This window comes from Oryza glaberrima, chromosome 8 (assembly GCF_000147395.1).
Source record: "Oryza glaberrima chromosome 8, OglaRS2, whole genome shotgun sequence".
Taxonomy (NCBI): Eukaryota; Viridiplantae; Streptophyta; class Magnoliopsida; order Poales; family Poaceae; genus Oryza; species Oryza glaberrima.
This window is the reverse complement of record NC_068333.1, coordinates 20306407-20322532: the sequence shown is the minus strand read 5'-3', so window position 1 is coordinate 20322532 and position 16126 is coordinate 20306407. Positions and strand designations below refer to the sequence as shown.

At 46.6% G+C, this 16126-nt stretch overlaps 2 protein-coding genes across 2 annotated transcripts; both read right to left on the bottom strand.

The window, feature by feature from the left end:
* Positions 1-2640: 2640 nt before the first annotated feature.
* LOC127782426 (kinetochore protein NDC80 homolog) lies at positions 2641-6546 on the bottom strand. The gene is made up of 4 exons (XM_052309606.1): positions 5353-6546; positions 4338-4584; positions 3359-3505; positions 2641-3254 (listed from the first exon to the last, which is right to left on the bottom strand). The coding sequence occupies exons 1-4, from the start codon at positions 6498-6500 to the stop codon at positions 3027-3029; spliced, it is 1770 nt and encodes a 589-aa protein (XP_052165566.1). The 5' UTR covers positions 6501-6546; the 3' UTR covers positions 2641-3026.
* Positions 6547-8834: 2288 nt separating this feature from the next.
* On the bottom strand, positions 8835-14029 carry LOC127782574 (nitrate reductase [NADH] 1). The gene is made up of 4 exons (XM_052309834.1): positions 12881-14029; positions 12632-12772; positions 10537-10769; positions 8835-10451 (listed from the first exon to the last, which is right to left on the bottom strand). Exons 1-4 carry the CDS (start codon positions 13917-13919, stop codon positions 9114-9116), a joined length of 2751 nt encoding a protein of 916 aa, XP_052165794.1. The 5' UTR covers positions 13920-14029; the 3' UTR covers positions 8835-9113.
* Positions 14030-16126: the final 2097 nt, after the last annotated feature.

Here is a 16126-nt window from a genome sequence, read left to right as displayed (position 1 = left end):
TGTTACAAGCACACTTGAGCGTGTAGTATTTAAAGGTTGTGCTATTCTTTAAAAATGATATGTTTTTGTTAAGGAAGAAGTAATTCAAATGAACTAAATCACATACATTCTTGTTACAAGCACACTTGAGCGTGTAGTATTTTAAGTTTGTGCTATTCTTTAAAAATGATATGTTTTTGTTAATGAAGAAGTAAATCAGATGATTTTTATGTCCTATAACTAAATCACATACTCCCTCTGGTCCCATAATTCGAGTCGTTTTGGACAGCGCCCCCCCCCCCCAAAAAAAAAAAAAATAAATAAATAAATAAATAAATATATATATATATATATATATATATATATATATATTGAACTATGATTTTCTAATATAATATATAATATATAGGACTAATCTATATATCGTGCTCTAGTAGCTTCAAACTAAATATATTATAAGTTATTGATCGTTAAAGTAATCTTATCAAAGTAATTGTTTCACCTGAAACTTGTTCAAAACATCATGACCTATGGAACCGGACGAATAGTAAATAATATAAAAAAAATCCTGAACATAAAAGGGATAACTCTCTTGCAGATTCGAAGACTTTGTGAGCCTCAACGCCTCACAGGCGAAGGCATGGAAACAGAACGTTGAGAACTTCACAGCAGCGGCATGAGTGCAGTAATTAAATGTATGCTTGGACAGGTTTCTTCCCAGCTTCTGCTGGTCACTCATGTCACAGATGGCCAGAAGCCAGATGCAAATTCAGGTCGTTTGGAACAGTTTTACTACATAGCATCACAAAATGATTGGAGCAATTTATAATCAAGTACTAGTATTGAGCTTGAATAGCACAAGTGCTGCAGCTGGGCTGCTGGGGTGTGAAATGCAACAGTGGAGTGACATACTGACATGAACATACCGGCCCTCTACTGTTTTCAGTACTTCCATGATTTGCATCATGATAGAAAATTGCTTTAAGGTACAATGCCGTATGCAATACGGTCAGACGTCCGATCTAGGGTGTGTTTAGTTCACACTAAAATTAGAAGTTTGGTTGAAATTGGAATGATGTGACAGAAAATTTGGAAGTTTATGTGTGTAGAAAAGTTTCGATGTGATGGAAAAGTTGAAAGTTTGAAGAATTATTTTGAAACTAAACACGGCGTTAAATTGTTTTTGCATTATTGCTTATTCGTTATCCAGTCTGCAAGATTTGCATTCGACGAAGTTTTTACATCGGTAGCAGATTGTTGCTCTTCCTCATGTTCTTGTTTTCAATCGAAATGCAACGATGTACTGAAATTCTGAGGAAAATAAATGGAAACTGAGCCGAACTGTAGGGCCTAGCTACTGCAGCAAAAAAAAAAAAAAAGGGACTGCATATGTAACATGAAACAATCAAGCCTTTAACTGAAAATAGCTGAGACAAATCCCTTCGAACGCAGGTTCTCTCACCAATTTCTTCTCTATCAATATCGAATGCTAAGTTACTTCTTAGTATTCTAATTTTTTTTCCTTTTAAAAAAAATGAAAATAGCTAATCTGGAGCCAGAGCGCTTTCTCGGAAAGTAAAATTACATCCGCAAAGCTACGCCATGCAAAGCTGCAAAGAAAGAAGAAAATTCGCTCCAACAGATCAACATTATCAGTTAACAAAGGCAGGCTACCGCCTACCGCAAAGAATGTACTAACCTTCCGATGGATTTCCTGGACCGCGCAATGAAACATACCTACATGCTTGCTCGCCATGGACAACTAAACAGCAGTTGTCGACTTGCAGAGACAAGCATGCCTGATGGTATTAACGCAAATGCTGGTTAAAGGGAATGAAGCCTGGTCCGAGGTCACCACCAGCCATGCATCATGCACACACACATCCATCAGAAATTCAGAACAAAGAAAAAAAAAATGTGATGTAGGACAGCAGGAGGCCTTGAACCAGACAACAAACCCCTTAACCGAGAACATCAGCCAACCACCAAAGCAGAGAAAGAAAGAAAGAAGCAAGGATAGTTTTTAGAAGACGAGAACATCAGCCAACCATGGCAAGCTCAGCAGCCGACCTCCCTGGGGTTTTATGAGGCGGAGGCGGCGGCGGCGGCGTCGTCGTCATGACAGAAATAGCTGCAAGGCAAGACGTACACCACGCCGTGTGGCTCGGCAAGTCGGCAGCGTACTGGGAGGGTCAGTAAATTCCCCATTTATTGAGAGCTCATCGCACCGTTTTACTGTTTTGTGCGTTGCGCTGCTGCCGTGCGTTTCTTCGTACGTTTCCCAGGTGCAATCATGAAAAATCCTTTTAAGATACAAGTATGCAACAACTGCAGTAGAAAATATATATACTCCAGGGCTGCTAGTGTTACCTGGTTTTCTCGACAATAATACTACAGCTTCTACAACAAATTAAGATTGTTTCTCGACAATGGAATTAACAGAGGCTGTGGGCCTGTAGTTGTACATACAGAAGGGGCTATTTTCTGATACCCTGCTATTGCATCATCCAACGACCCCCGTTTCAAATTACTTGTTTGTTTTAGTTTTTTCTTAAGTCAAACATTTATAATTTTAACAATCAATTTCTAGAAAATCATATAGTTTAATAAGATGTGAATTATATGTTATGAAAGATTTCTCATAGCGGATCTAAAAACATAAATCTTATAATGTTAAAATATATGAATTTGGTTGTCAAAATTAGGAATATTTGACCTAGGACAAGGCTAAAACAACAACTAATTTGAAACCGAGGGAGTAGGTATGTATTTTGGAAACCAGAATACCACACCAGATTGATTTCAACAGCAAACAGTACCTCACGCATGCAGGCCCAACAAAAACATTTCTATTTTAATCAACATGCACAAGAGTTGGAAAGCAAATAATATCCTATTTCCATTGCAATCTAAGGAATACTCACCTAGTTTATATTAACAGGATGGCACATGCGTACAAGAGCTCCAAGAGGTATAAATATCTCAGGCGTAGGAAGGAAGAGATCACTTGGGAGCTAACACTTCCGTGAAGAGCTTTCTTCACATAATCACATTACAAACTGAGCAGAAGTTTGGCGGGTAGATGCTGCCTTGGATGCCAAAGAAGAGATGTCGTCGACGGTTTCATAAAGGTCTTTCCTCATCCCAGATATTGATGTTTCCATGAACTCTTTGTACTCTGTAACCGAATCAATAAGTTTCAGCAGTTCTCTGGCGCACATCTGAATTTCTTCATCAGTTTCCCTTTTTGCATCTTCAAGCTTCTTTTCGGAGATCTGTTAAACCAAATTACTTATCTGACTGTTGGTGCATCTTTGCTAAGGCTGACAAGGGAACACGCTTAAGCAATAGAAAACATATAATGAGTAATATTCCGCACCTTTAAAAATTCTTCTGACTCCTTCTCAACAGTACTCAGGTGGTGATCCTTTTTCTCCAGCTCATCTTTCATTAGTCTAGCATCAGCCTTACATCTTGAAACATGATTCCCAATTTCAACATCCAGTGAATCCAATCGAGCAACCATCTGAGGAAAAATGAAATGTAATCAGCAAAATGTAGAACAGCACCACTCGTAGGCAACTATTTCTAGAAGGGCATAAGATAGAAAGTTATTATGATTATCCTACAGGCTACAGGAAAGTCCAACATTGATGAGTTGGGTGGTAAATACAGAATCCTGTGCTCATCTAGATTATGTATGTTCTGAATCACTGTGATAAGAACCTGGCATAAGTTCAACCGTATCAGATCACAGAACAATCCATTAGATGAATGAAAAGTGAAGCTTTCAACAAATCATTAAAGGATACAAACGCATCGCATATTTCTTATAGCCTCTATGCCATCATAAAGGTGATTGAAACCTGAGATAACAAATTTTCTATCAATTAAGTATGTGACATGACCAGAAGGAAAGCATTATCAAGTTAAGCCAACTCTGGATACAGTGAGGCAGGAAAACAAACATACGGTCAAGTGCTTTTAGCTCAGATGTACGTTGGACTGCTATAAAGTATCCACTATCCAATGTTTCCTTAAAGAGCCAATAAGAACAGTTGCATGAAAAAGCAAGTAACAAAATTAAATTAAATGTGTAAGGTTCTCATAAACCAGACATCACCCCATCCATGCATTGAGTAGGCATAGCAGAATAGTAACATTTTACACATGAAAACCATTCATGTGGGTCTGTTTCAGTAAATGAGCAATAGAACAACCCAAATACCAGCATTACAGCAAATTACAAGAGAAAATGCAATTCCTGAACAGATAAATCATAAATGAGTCTAGAAGGGTTAATAAAAGAAAGCAGACTTCATTTTTGGTTGTGATATGCAAATATAAGCTGGACTGACCTCATCAGTTTTGGTCTGACAAAATGAAATATGGTTCTTTTTCTCAGACAGAATTTTAGCATTTCGTTGTGACTGTTTTTCTAGCTCAACTGATTCATCATGCTTTAAGATGGATATCCTTCTAGCCTCGTCAGCAAGAGAATTGAGTGCAGGTTTCATAATAGTTTTGTAACTGGTTCCTAGCAGTTCAACCGGGGAGGACGCTTTTGTGTTTAGCATGTACTGGAAATCAATACCAGGTTTCAATCTGCAAAATGGCACAGGAAAATTTGACGATGAGGCAACAAACCCATAATATGGTTGGATGCTTTGAGCTAACAGAATAATTTCTAGATAATACTACAAACAGAATCAAAATAAAAAGGATAATTGATCTTAATTTTGCATTAGTGCTTTCACCTACTAGCTGGGCGTTCACATGTAATGTCAGGGACATATAAAATAACCTAACACTTTATACAACTATGCACCAATAGTGTTTTTTTTCTTCACTTTTTCCCTCTAAAAATACAATGCAATAGCTGGGTAGTGGAGCATTACAAGTGATCATGTAATTCTAACCACCCGATATACAAGTTTCCCAGTCAAATATCACAGAATTAGCACATAGATTCTACCTGATTCCATATTATTTCAATATCGCAAAATGATGCCAGCCATGCATATTAAGTCATCGCATGCAATTGCACATCTTGATATGTCAGCAACCTAGGAGGTGGGCTCAAAAATGCTTATGTCGCTACAAGCAGGAAGGTGCCATTGGTGCTTTTTAGGGTGAAGCGAGTATATGTGTTAATTAAGTCATACTTTGACAGCAAACTTAATGTGTTTTATTTTGTATTTTACCACTAGAATACATAGATATGTCATCAAGTATACTTCTACATATAAAACAAATGGTACGGTTAGCATTGATAGTTTCACATTGCTTAACTACAGCAGGTTAATTGGTTCCAACAAACATGAACAGATATGATGAACCAGGAAATTCAAAGTTGTTGCAGGGCATCCTTACTTTCTGAGGGCCTGGTTGCACTGCTCCACAAGTCCCTCAATCTCCTCAAGCTTCCCAACCACCGCAGCTTCGAGCTCCCAACCCTTCTCCTCCAATGTCGCATTCCCATTCTCCAACTTGACATTGTCACGCTCCACTGACTGGATCTCCCTCTGCATCCGATCGACATCTCTCACATTCACAACCTGTGCGTCCACCTTCTTCATCAGCTCCTCGTTTTCAGCTGCTATCCGCTGTTGATCCATCAGCTTGGCCTCCAATTCCTTCTCCAAATGTACAGATGACTCTTCCTTCTCCTGTATCTTCACTGTCCAACTCTTCACAACCGCTTCAAATTTCTCCACGTCGGCAGTGAGGGCCTCCTTCTCTGCCTGCAGTGCCTCCAGCCGCGAGGGTCCTGAGGTGAGCTTAGTCCTCTTGGACTCCAGATCCAGTGCCTCCTTCTCCAGCGCCTGTGAGGCCTCGACGGCTGCCTGCGCGTGTGCACGGGCTTTGGAGGAGTACTCCTCGTCGAGAGACGCGACCGAATCATCGTCCCCAGAGATGAACAGCGAGTAGCTGTTGGTAATGTAGAGCATGAGGTCATTTGAGGCGGCAGGAGAGTCGTCGCCGCCGGCGCCGCTCTCACTGGAGTTGACGAGGAGGGTGAGCCAGTAGAGGACGGAGAGGAGCGGCGGCCAGGAGTGCGGGGTGCCGGGGGCCTTGAGGGCGGAGCGGGTGAGCTTGAAGGGGCAGCGGAGGACGCGGAGGACGAAGAGGAGGTCGTCCTCGAACGCGCCGTGGAGGGGGAAGTCGAGGCACTCGAAGAGGTGGCGGAAGGCGGCGACGATGTCCTTGGCGGAGGGGAGAGGCGGGCGGAGGCTGACGGCGGGGGCGAGGTAGGCGTTGACGACGCGGAGGGCGGCCGCCTGGGAGGCCCTGTCGGAGAAGTTGGTGACGGGGGCGGCGAACGAAGGGCCCGTGCCGATGGAGGACGGCCGGCTGCTGCAGAGGCTGGCGGCGTCGGAGTCGCGGCGGGAGAAGGCGAAGTCGAGGTTGCGCGGGTGGAGGACGTGGGGATCCAGCAGCGGGGTGCGATCCGACGCCGCCGAGGGCGCCAGGGAGGACTTCGGGAGGCGCCTGCCCCCTCCGCCGCCGCCGCGCCGCATTTCCGGTGCCGGAGTTGGGGGATTTGGGGTTGGGGTTGGGGTTGGGGTTGGGGTTTGGAGAATTGAGATTTTGAAATTAGAGAGCGGAAGGGGAGAATGATGGGGACAAATTTTTGGAAGGCGTGGGTTTGAGGGCTTTGACCGAGCGGAAAGTGCGCATGGCCCATTGGGCCGGTAATGTATGGGCTGCACGAGCGGCTTGTAAGTTTAGAAAAAGTTCACGTTTTAGATTCCTCAATTTGTCGCCCAATTGGATTTTCATCCTTGAACCCAAAAACCAAATACAACCGGACCCTAACTTATAAAACCAGTGCAAACAAGATCCCTCGATAGTATTATCCCCAGTTTTGGCAAATATGGCGCCTACGTTGCTCATTTGACTAGGTCTTCGTCCCACGTGTCATTGACGTGGCGCTTACGTGACAATTCAATCCACAAAAAACTAAAAGCAAAAAAAATGAAAATAAAAAAAGTAAAACAAAATATACAGGACCCACATGTCAATCAAAAATAAAAAATAATGGGACTCACATGTTAGTGAGTCCCACTTCTTCAACCTGACCCCTCTCTACCTCACTCTCCTTCTTCAACCACACCGGCAAGAGTAGAGCGGCGTGCAGCAGGCGGCGGGAGAGGAGCGGCATGCGGCGGCTGGCGGGTGACAGGAGAGGAGCGACACGCGGCGCATCTCCATCCTCGCGCCAACCTCCGTGACCGGTGTGCTCCTCATCTCCATCATCGCCTCCTCCGCGAACGCACGTGGTGGCGGACCCGACGCCGCGAAGGTGTCCCTCCTTCCCCAAACCGGTCGCTGTCGCCGCCACCGCCATCGTCACCAGAGGCTAGAGCGGCTAAGGTTCAGTGGTAGCGGCGGAAGAGAGAGAAGAGGGGGGAAAGACCCGGAGGAGGAGAAAACCCTGGCGGGTGCCCCCCTACCCCCCACGCCGAGGCGGAGGAGGCAACGAACCCTTCCGCGGAGTCATCCATCGCCATCCTGGAAGAATCCGGTGGCGAAGAAGCTGAGCCGGCCGCAGGGGAGGCAGCTGCCGACATCTCCCTGCTCGTGGCCACCGTCATCGAGAGCAACTCGAGGCCGCCGCTGATATCTCCCTGTCCCGCGGCCACCGTCAGTGAGAGCACCTCCTCACTGAGGCCGACGCTGACATCTTCTCGCTCGTGGCCACCGTCAGCGAGATCAGCTCCGCTGCTGACATCTCCCTGTCCCATGGCCACCGTCAACGAGAGCAGCTCCGCACCGAGGCCGCCGCCGACATCTCCACCATCAGCGAGAGCAGCTCCCCGCCAAGGTCACCACGGACATCTCCCTACCCACAGCCGACAAGGAGGAGGAGGAGGAGAGTGGCTCCTGGGCTCCCGACCCTTGGTGCCCTTTTGCCGCTGACCGCTCTGGCCGCCGCCCATCCCACTCCGCTGACGGTGAGAGAGAGAGGGGATAGATGATAATGGCATGGTCTATTGACAAATTAATGAAATTATTAAAAACACGAGTAGTAAGGATGATATGTGGGGCCACATGGGCCCCAATATTTTTTTATTATTTTGTGTGTGAAACTGACACGTGGGTCCCACGGATTCTATTATTTTCCTGGATCGAATCGCCACGTCAATGATACGTGGGACAAAAATCTAGTCAAAGGAGTCACGTCAGCCAAAACCGGGAATAATACTGATGAGGAACCTCGTTTCCATGGTTTTGTTAGTTAGGGGATGTGTTGTATCCGGTTCTGTGGTTCAAGGTGAATTTCAAACTAGGTGACAAATTAAGGGACCTAAAGTGAACTTATTCCTTTAAGTTTTAAGCATCTTATATACTAGTTTTTTTTTAAAAAAAGCACTAACTGTGCATATTTTATACTGAACATAGTGATAGAAAATTACATTCCCAAGTGCACAAAAGAGAAAAAAGAGAGAACAAGTTCGTCCTACCGGGTATTCACGTCATCGCATCTTCATTTGTCTTTGCAAAGAGATCAGGTACCGAGGTCGTCTCACTATGCTCGAAGGTCATTTGGTTACTCTCTTTCCAAATTTTCCACATGAGAGTAAGAAACAAGCATGAGAGCATTTCCCATCACTCCTATCTTTAGAATTTAGATAGCTTTGGGGAGGAAAACTATTGGAAAAATGCTAAGACGACCATTGCTGTTACCATTTTTCTTCTCAAAAACTAAATTGGAACGATAGAGTAAGAAACAAATAACGGTATCAGGAGTCGGAACAGCAACTTTCTATCGTCAATTTAAAGTATTCATTTCATTTCTCTTTCTTCAAACAATGAACAATATACATAGCCAGATCTTTACCTCCCATGGCTAACAACAATACAGTTATTGGTAATTACAAGCTACTAGTATACAGGAAGGAATCAACCGCTAGCCTCTTAGAAAGGGAAATCATGGCCTATGTATGCAGTATGTACTCTAGGATATTATCAAGAGTACACTACTACAACTTAGATATTGTTTTTTTTTTCTCTCATCTTGCATACGCATGCATGCAGCATTTCGTTTCTAATTGGCACGACACGTATATACATCGTCGTACGTATACCAAAAATAATTAATGCGGTGCGTATAATTTAGTAGTAGGAGTTTAGAACACGACGAAAGAATTGGCCATGTCGTACTTCATCTTCTCCAGGTTCGGCGAGACGGCGAACTTGATCATCGGCGGCGGCCCGCAGGCGAGCGCGAGCGTGTCGTCGCCGCCCTCCGGCACGTGCTCCCGCAGCACCTCCTCCGTGACGAACCCGACGCTGTACTTCCACCCTTCCTCCGGCCGCTTCACCTGGTCGATGACGTACCACACCTTGAGCCTGTCCGGGTACTCCGCCGCCCACCGGTCGAGCTCGTCGCGGAGGAGGATGTCGTCCTCCGTCCGGTTCGCGTACACCAGGTGCATCTCCGTCGTGTCCTCCGGCTGGTCGCGCAGCACCGACTGGATGACCTGGTACATGGGCGTGATCCCGCTCCCGCCGGCGATCATCGCCAGCCGCCGCGCGTTCCGCGGCTTGCCGTTGATGACGAACTCGCCGCGGCCGGTGTACTCGACGTGGCCGAGTGGCCCCTTGACGTCGATGTAGGCGCCCACGGGGAGCGAGTCCAGGTACTGCGTCATGAGCCCGCCATCGGGGAACTTGGGGTGCTCGTTCTTGAAGTACACCTTGATGAGGAGGTCGAAGTGGCCGACCTCGTCGACCATGCTCGTCGGCGTGTACGCCCGCATGCACAGCTTCCCTTCGATGCTGGCGCACACGAAGATGTGCTTGCCGACGGGGAGGCCGAGCACCTGGTCGGAGGACGGCAGCGCGAAGCGGAAGAGGCGGACGTCGCGGGAGAGCTCCTTCTTGTCGACGAGTTGGCAGGGGACCTTGTCGCGCGGGCTGGAGAGCGCGACGGGCGCCGGCGCCTTGATGGCCTCGCGGATGGGGGCGAGCTGGGAGAGGTTGGACGCGCCGTGGACGGAGTTGTCGGAGCTGTACCCGGCGCCGGTGGTGATGAGCTCGCCGATGCGGTAGGTGTCGAGGAGCGCCTTGGCCTTGTCGGAGTGGATGGCGTCGAACTCCTCGGTGCAGTCGGTGCCGGCGTTGATGAGGATGCTGTCGGCGCCGCCAGGGTGGTCCTTGAGGAAGGCCGTGCAGTCGTAGACGTGACCGTGGACGACGATCCACGCCGAGTCCTGCGACGAGTGCTTGCGCACCTCGGACATGGTGAACTGCTTGCCGTCGGTGGTGTTCATGAACGGCGTCGACGTGCTCCGCTTCAGCCCCGGCGCGGCCGCCTCCGCCGTCTCCAGGTGCTTCTGCCTCGCCATCCACCCGCCGGTCTGGTTCCCGGGCTGCGTCGGGTGCTCGAACACCAGACCGATCTCACCCTTGTGCGGCCGGCACACGTTCACCTTCACCTTGAACCAGCAGTTGTTCATCATCCCCTGCAAAAACCCAACCGATCGAATGAATTTGCCATCGTCGTCTACATCGCCGTCGCCTTGGCCGGAGACGGAATGAAGCACCTACCATGAGATTCCAGATGAGCTTCTCGGGCTGGGTGTTGTGCGACTGGTCCCAGGCGCGCACGGCGATCTCCTTGGCGCCGAGGAGGTCGAGCACCTCGACCTCGACGGACCAGAAGCACCAGCACCAGTGCTTGCCGTATTTGGTGGCCTTCTCCGGGAGGTCCAGCACGCACACCAGCCATGTCTCGCCGCCGTCCAGCGTCACCTCCACCCGCGTGATCCTCTTGCCGCCGCCTACCAAACCACATAGACAAAGATCACCATCAGGCCCATCGCTCCATCATTCACTGCGCCTTAAATTTCTCTTTTGAAGACCCTTCATTTTCTTTTTTTAAACAATGAAAATTTTACGGTACTTAAAAAAAATACCTCTGGTACTTAAATTTTGCACCAAAAAATTTTATAGCTCGAAATATGTAATACTTGAAAGTATCAAATTTTACATTAGAAAAATACGGTATATCTCAATATCTTTTTTAAGGATGATATAGAGGCTAAATTTTTATCCATTATCTAAAATAAATCTTCTTAAGCATTACCCTAAACAAAAACTCATAACTCACTCCACCCCACCAAACTTTGGTGATTCCCTATTCACTGCCCCTTAATTACCATTTACTGTTAGCAAGATTCGACACGTTTCGCCACCAGAATGGATATTCAGTGTCCATGTTGCTGCCGGGTTCCAGCTGGGACAATCCCAACAGCTTCCGACACGAAGCAAGCCAACTTGTTCTTAAGTTGTTAGTGATTGGCCGAGTAATATAATTTGGCTTCCAACATCGCCGGAGGACTACAAGGTTGGATGCCAGATGATGGCTCTCTTACTGTGTTTAGTCGCACTTATCCTTAATAACTTTTAGGTTAGTCCAATGAGAGTACTGATGATAGTAGCATCATTGGTGACCATAAGGTCAATCATCATGCATGATAGGTCCCTTTTGCACACAAAATGTCTATTTACACGCGTCTAATTACTACCCAAGTACTAATGCATGCCTTCTGTTAATATACGGAAATTTAAGCTAGTACCAAGTATATACTAGTACTGCTCCATATTGATATAGGAAAAATCTTTCTTGCAGCTGAGATTGGCCACACGAATTGCAGCTGTTTTTGACCACGAAATGGATCGGTTTTTGTCCTATGTTTCGCCTAACCGGCACCAGGTCCAACCTTGGCTTGCCACAGGTTCAGACAAAAAACGTGGGTGCATTTGGCTCTTGAGACACTATACAGTACACAGTACTGTACTGGCTCACTACCCTTTGGAGGCCACGAAGTGCCAACTTCGCCAGCTTTATTCGCTTTCTTTGGCAGAAAAGTGCAGAAACTATCCAACTTCAAATGGTATCACGCACCCGGTTTCCGAGCTGCTGCTACCACCACTACGCTTATCTTTATATTATGTATGGTCAGTGCTAGTGAAATGTAATGATAATCATAGAATGGTTCCTACTTGGCTATTTGAATTGGTTTAATTTGTCTGTCTGATTGGATATCTGAAATCACTCTACTTTCTTAGCTTTAATAATCGGCAGTCGATTGTGAAGTGTTTAGTGCAAGCTAGCTTCAGTGAGAGGTTTTTATTCAATGAACTGTTATATGTTTCTGAAGAATTGTCTGCACAAGGAGATGTATTGAAATACAGGTCCCTGAATTAATATCTGTTCTTTTGAATGGGGTCCTCTTTGCAAATTAAATGACCCTCTACGATACCACTAGCCGTATTTGCAAGGCATGTTCAACTTTGACAAATGACTAACTGGTGGCCAAGGTGTTATTTTATTACCAGTACTTTAGCTAAGATATGTAGTCCATATGCTGATGGGGTATTATTCTGTCAGAAAATTCAGAAGATATTTGTTGGATTTGATTACCACTATTCACTTTGCAAAGTGGCATACTACTACGTTGAGAGTAAGTTTCCGAAAAGCACTAGAGATTTTTCAGGCCACCTAAGTAACATTGTTTACTACAAGTTAAATTAATCAAGGTCAAACACAAAAGGATGGTGCAAAATGACAAGCCACTGCGACCGAGAGTAAATTAAGGCGAGCGATTCAGAGAGAAGTTATGGAGGAGTGCGTGCTCACCGGAGTAGGCGTATCCCTTCATGGTGTAGCCGCGCTGCGTTGTGATGCCGTTGATGGGCAGGATCTCGTCGTGCCCGGGCGTCGTGATCACCGAGTTCACGTTCAGCTCGTTGATGATGTACTCTGGCTTGTACCACCACGCTGATGAGCATTTGTTCGATTGAGTCAGAACTCAACTCAGTACATACATATTCGCATGAACGGTAAAATGTGTTTTACACATGCATGAATAAATGGTAAATACGTTACCATCGGCGTTGGCGAGCTCGGCGTCGACATGGGACGGGAGGACGCGGTTGTCCTTGTAATGGTAGTAGTTGTCGGACTCGGCGGTGGTGACGATGATGCGCTTGACCCACTTGACCATGCGGCCGCCGATGCAGCCGGGGATGATGGCGCGGACGGGGAAGCCGTGGTCGGGGAGCAGCGGCTCGCCATTCTGCATGTAGGCGAGCATGATGTCCCGCGACGGGTCCAGCGCCCACTGGCGTGTGATGCTGGTGCCGTACTTGGAGCCGCCGCCGCCGGGGAGGTCCTCGGCGCCCTCGAAGCACACGTTGAGCGCGCCGCCCTTGCTGGGCATGATGCCGCACCGCCGGAGCACGTCGCGGAGGCGGGCGCCGCGCCACACCGACGTAGACACGCCAGCGGCGCCCCAGTTGAACCCCACCGTCTGCTGCACCATGTTCTGCTCCTTGCGGCGGTTGCCCGCGCAGACCAGCGTGACGGGGACCTCGACGGCGGGGAAGCCGTTGACCAGCTCGTCCATGGTGAGCCGCATGGGCCGCTTGACGAGCCCCGTCACCTCGACGGTCCACGTCGACCAGTCACCCCGCGGCACGGCGCCGTGGTTGCGCACGTAGTGCAGCGCCGCCGGGGTGATGAACCCGTGGTGCATCAGCCTCGCCAGCGGCGGCTCGCAGTTCAGCGGGTGCTTCCCGGTGAGCCGGATCAGCGACGGGTTGCGCTCGATCCACGCGTCGGCGGTGCCCTCGTCGCGCGCGTCGCGCACCGGCGGCTCCACCTCCAGCTGCAGGTGCGAGCCGTACAGCTCCCGCCAGTCCTCCTGCTCCTCCTCCTCGTCGTCCGACCCGTCGCTGGGCGGCTTCCGCGGCGGTGGCGAGACGAGCGGAGGGAAGCCGCACCCGCGCACCGGCGAGTCGGCGCGGCGTGGGATACCGTTCGCGGGAGGGTACGCCTTGGCGCCGTTCGAGGAGGCGGCGCCGCGCACCGGCGCGGAGCCCGGCTCGAGGTGGCCGAACTGCCGCGGCTGCACGGAAGCGGCCATGTTTAGTGCTCGGTTCTAGCGTTCAGCTCAGCTCGCTCGCTACGCCGGCCGCCGTTGATGAGCAGCCAGAGGCCCAGAGCCCAGAGAAGTTGTGGCCTGGAAGAGGCGCTGGGATAGGTGGCAAGAAAGGCAGGCAGGGGACGGATTTATATAGAGACGTTTGCTCAGATGAACAGCATGTGACGTGGCAAAAAAAAAGAGCCAGCATGGCTCCACAACTTTGTTACACGTGGCAAGGTGGCTCTGGTGCTTTGCTTGGAATTTTGAGTTTTGCTCTTCAAGAAATCAAGGCCACAGATTTTGCCGATTCTTTTTTCTTCAATGCTCATAATAGTCTTGCTGTTTTGGTATAATAGTAGTGTGAATCTTAGTGCATTTACTTTCCATGGTATAATACTGAATTGGGTCTCATTTAAAAGTTTTGAAAGACTTTGAAGATGGAAAATCAAATCTCAATTCATTTATTTTTAGCTTTGGAAAATGAATAGAGGGATGATCACAAAGGAAATTCGGAGCCACCTTCCAAACTTTGTTGGAGATGGATTTTAACCCTCGAGGGAATATTTACGTGCAATGTTTTACTTCTCATATGTAAAGCAACTAGGTGTGAAGTGTTATGACCATCAATATATTCTTTTCTCCATTTCAATTGTTCAAATTGTGTACCCAGTCAATCTTTATTGTATTACTCAATTATTATATATGAAATATTCCTTATGTTAAAAAAATCACTTCTAACATTAAAATTTATACCAAATATATAAGCAACGACTCTAGAATACTAGTTCCCATCAACCACCACTCGTTCCATTGTCTTCTCTCTATCATATCCATAAACCACACCTCATTAATAAGGGCGCTTTCTATTTAACTTTATTATTTGCTAAAATCCCTATAAATACTTATATTTAAAACAAAGAGAGTACTCGGCAGTGGTACTGTGTTACTACTCCGTCTTAATTAAATAAACGTTGTTCTAGAAACCATGGCAATCAACCTAGCGTTTGTAATGAGCTCGTTTGTCACCGTGAATATATATTATGATCAAGACCCTTGAGTTGTCGTTAGGATCATTGATCGTGAAGTTCACGATGATTTTTTTGACAAATTTATCATAGATCAATTACGGATTACCTGTTCATTGCAGGGAATCCGTTAAGAAGCCCAAATCTGTTGTAGTGTATAACTATTGTTCAGAATGCACTATGTTTTAGGCATATAAAATAATAAAGTCAAAATATGGTGTGACTGAAGCTTTAATAATATTATCATGTTTATGCAAATATGGAGTAAAAGAATTAGGTTATCAAAGTTATGTCTTATTAAATTTAAGTCTAAACAACACTGTGGTTTCTTTTTTTTCCTGACTATGACCTTCTAGAGCTGTAGTCTTTTTTTTTTTTGTATCTTCGCACTTTCTTGTGTGTGTCCTTAAAAAAAAAGTCTAAAGCAACATACTTACTTGTAACAGGAGAAATCGTAGATTTTTGAGATTTGCCATAGTAATGGATGAATGAAACAAAAATGTTGAAATAGATTCAATTTATTCCAACACTTTTTAGGTGGACAACATTTTTGAAATAAACCAGCCTTTTGTACGTCATTTCTAAAGCCATAGCATATAGGGCCTGTTTGGAAGAGTTTCTAGCTGCTGCAGCTTCTTCCATAATCAGAAACTATCCCAAACAATTTAGCTTTTGGTTCAGATTCTAAGAAGCTATAGTTGTAGAATCCAGAAAATGAACTAGAAGCTAGAAACTAGAAAACCCAGCTTATCCAGATTCTCAGAAACTGGGTTACCAACCAACTGCTTATCAGAATTTTAAGCTCTAATAGTCTGATCCAATGAAGAAGTGAATCTTAGCCCCTTATTTCTGATCCAACGGGGTGTACTACCCAGCCTATGTCCAAATATACCTATACAATAGCATGTCGGCCGTAGTGTTAAGGCGACTTTGCTATACACGGTCACACAGTATACGTGTCGATCCTGGGACCTGTCACATGTGCCCCTGTGGTACCGTGCACCTGAAATTAAGAACGAAACAGCCGAATAGCCGATACCATGAATCCATGATACCACCAAAACTAGCTACTACTGGTACAGCAGAAGACTGTTTGTTTCGTAGCCTCATTCCGTTGGATGGTGTTTAAACTTTCGAGATAATCAGCCTGTTCACATTGCCACAGGCACGTACAAAAAGGCC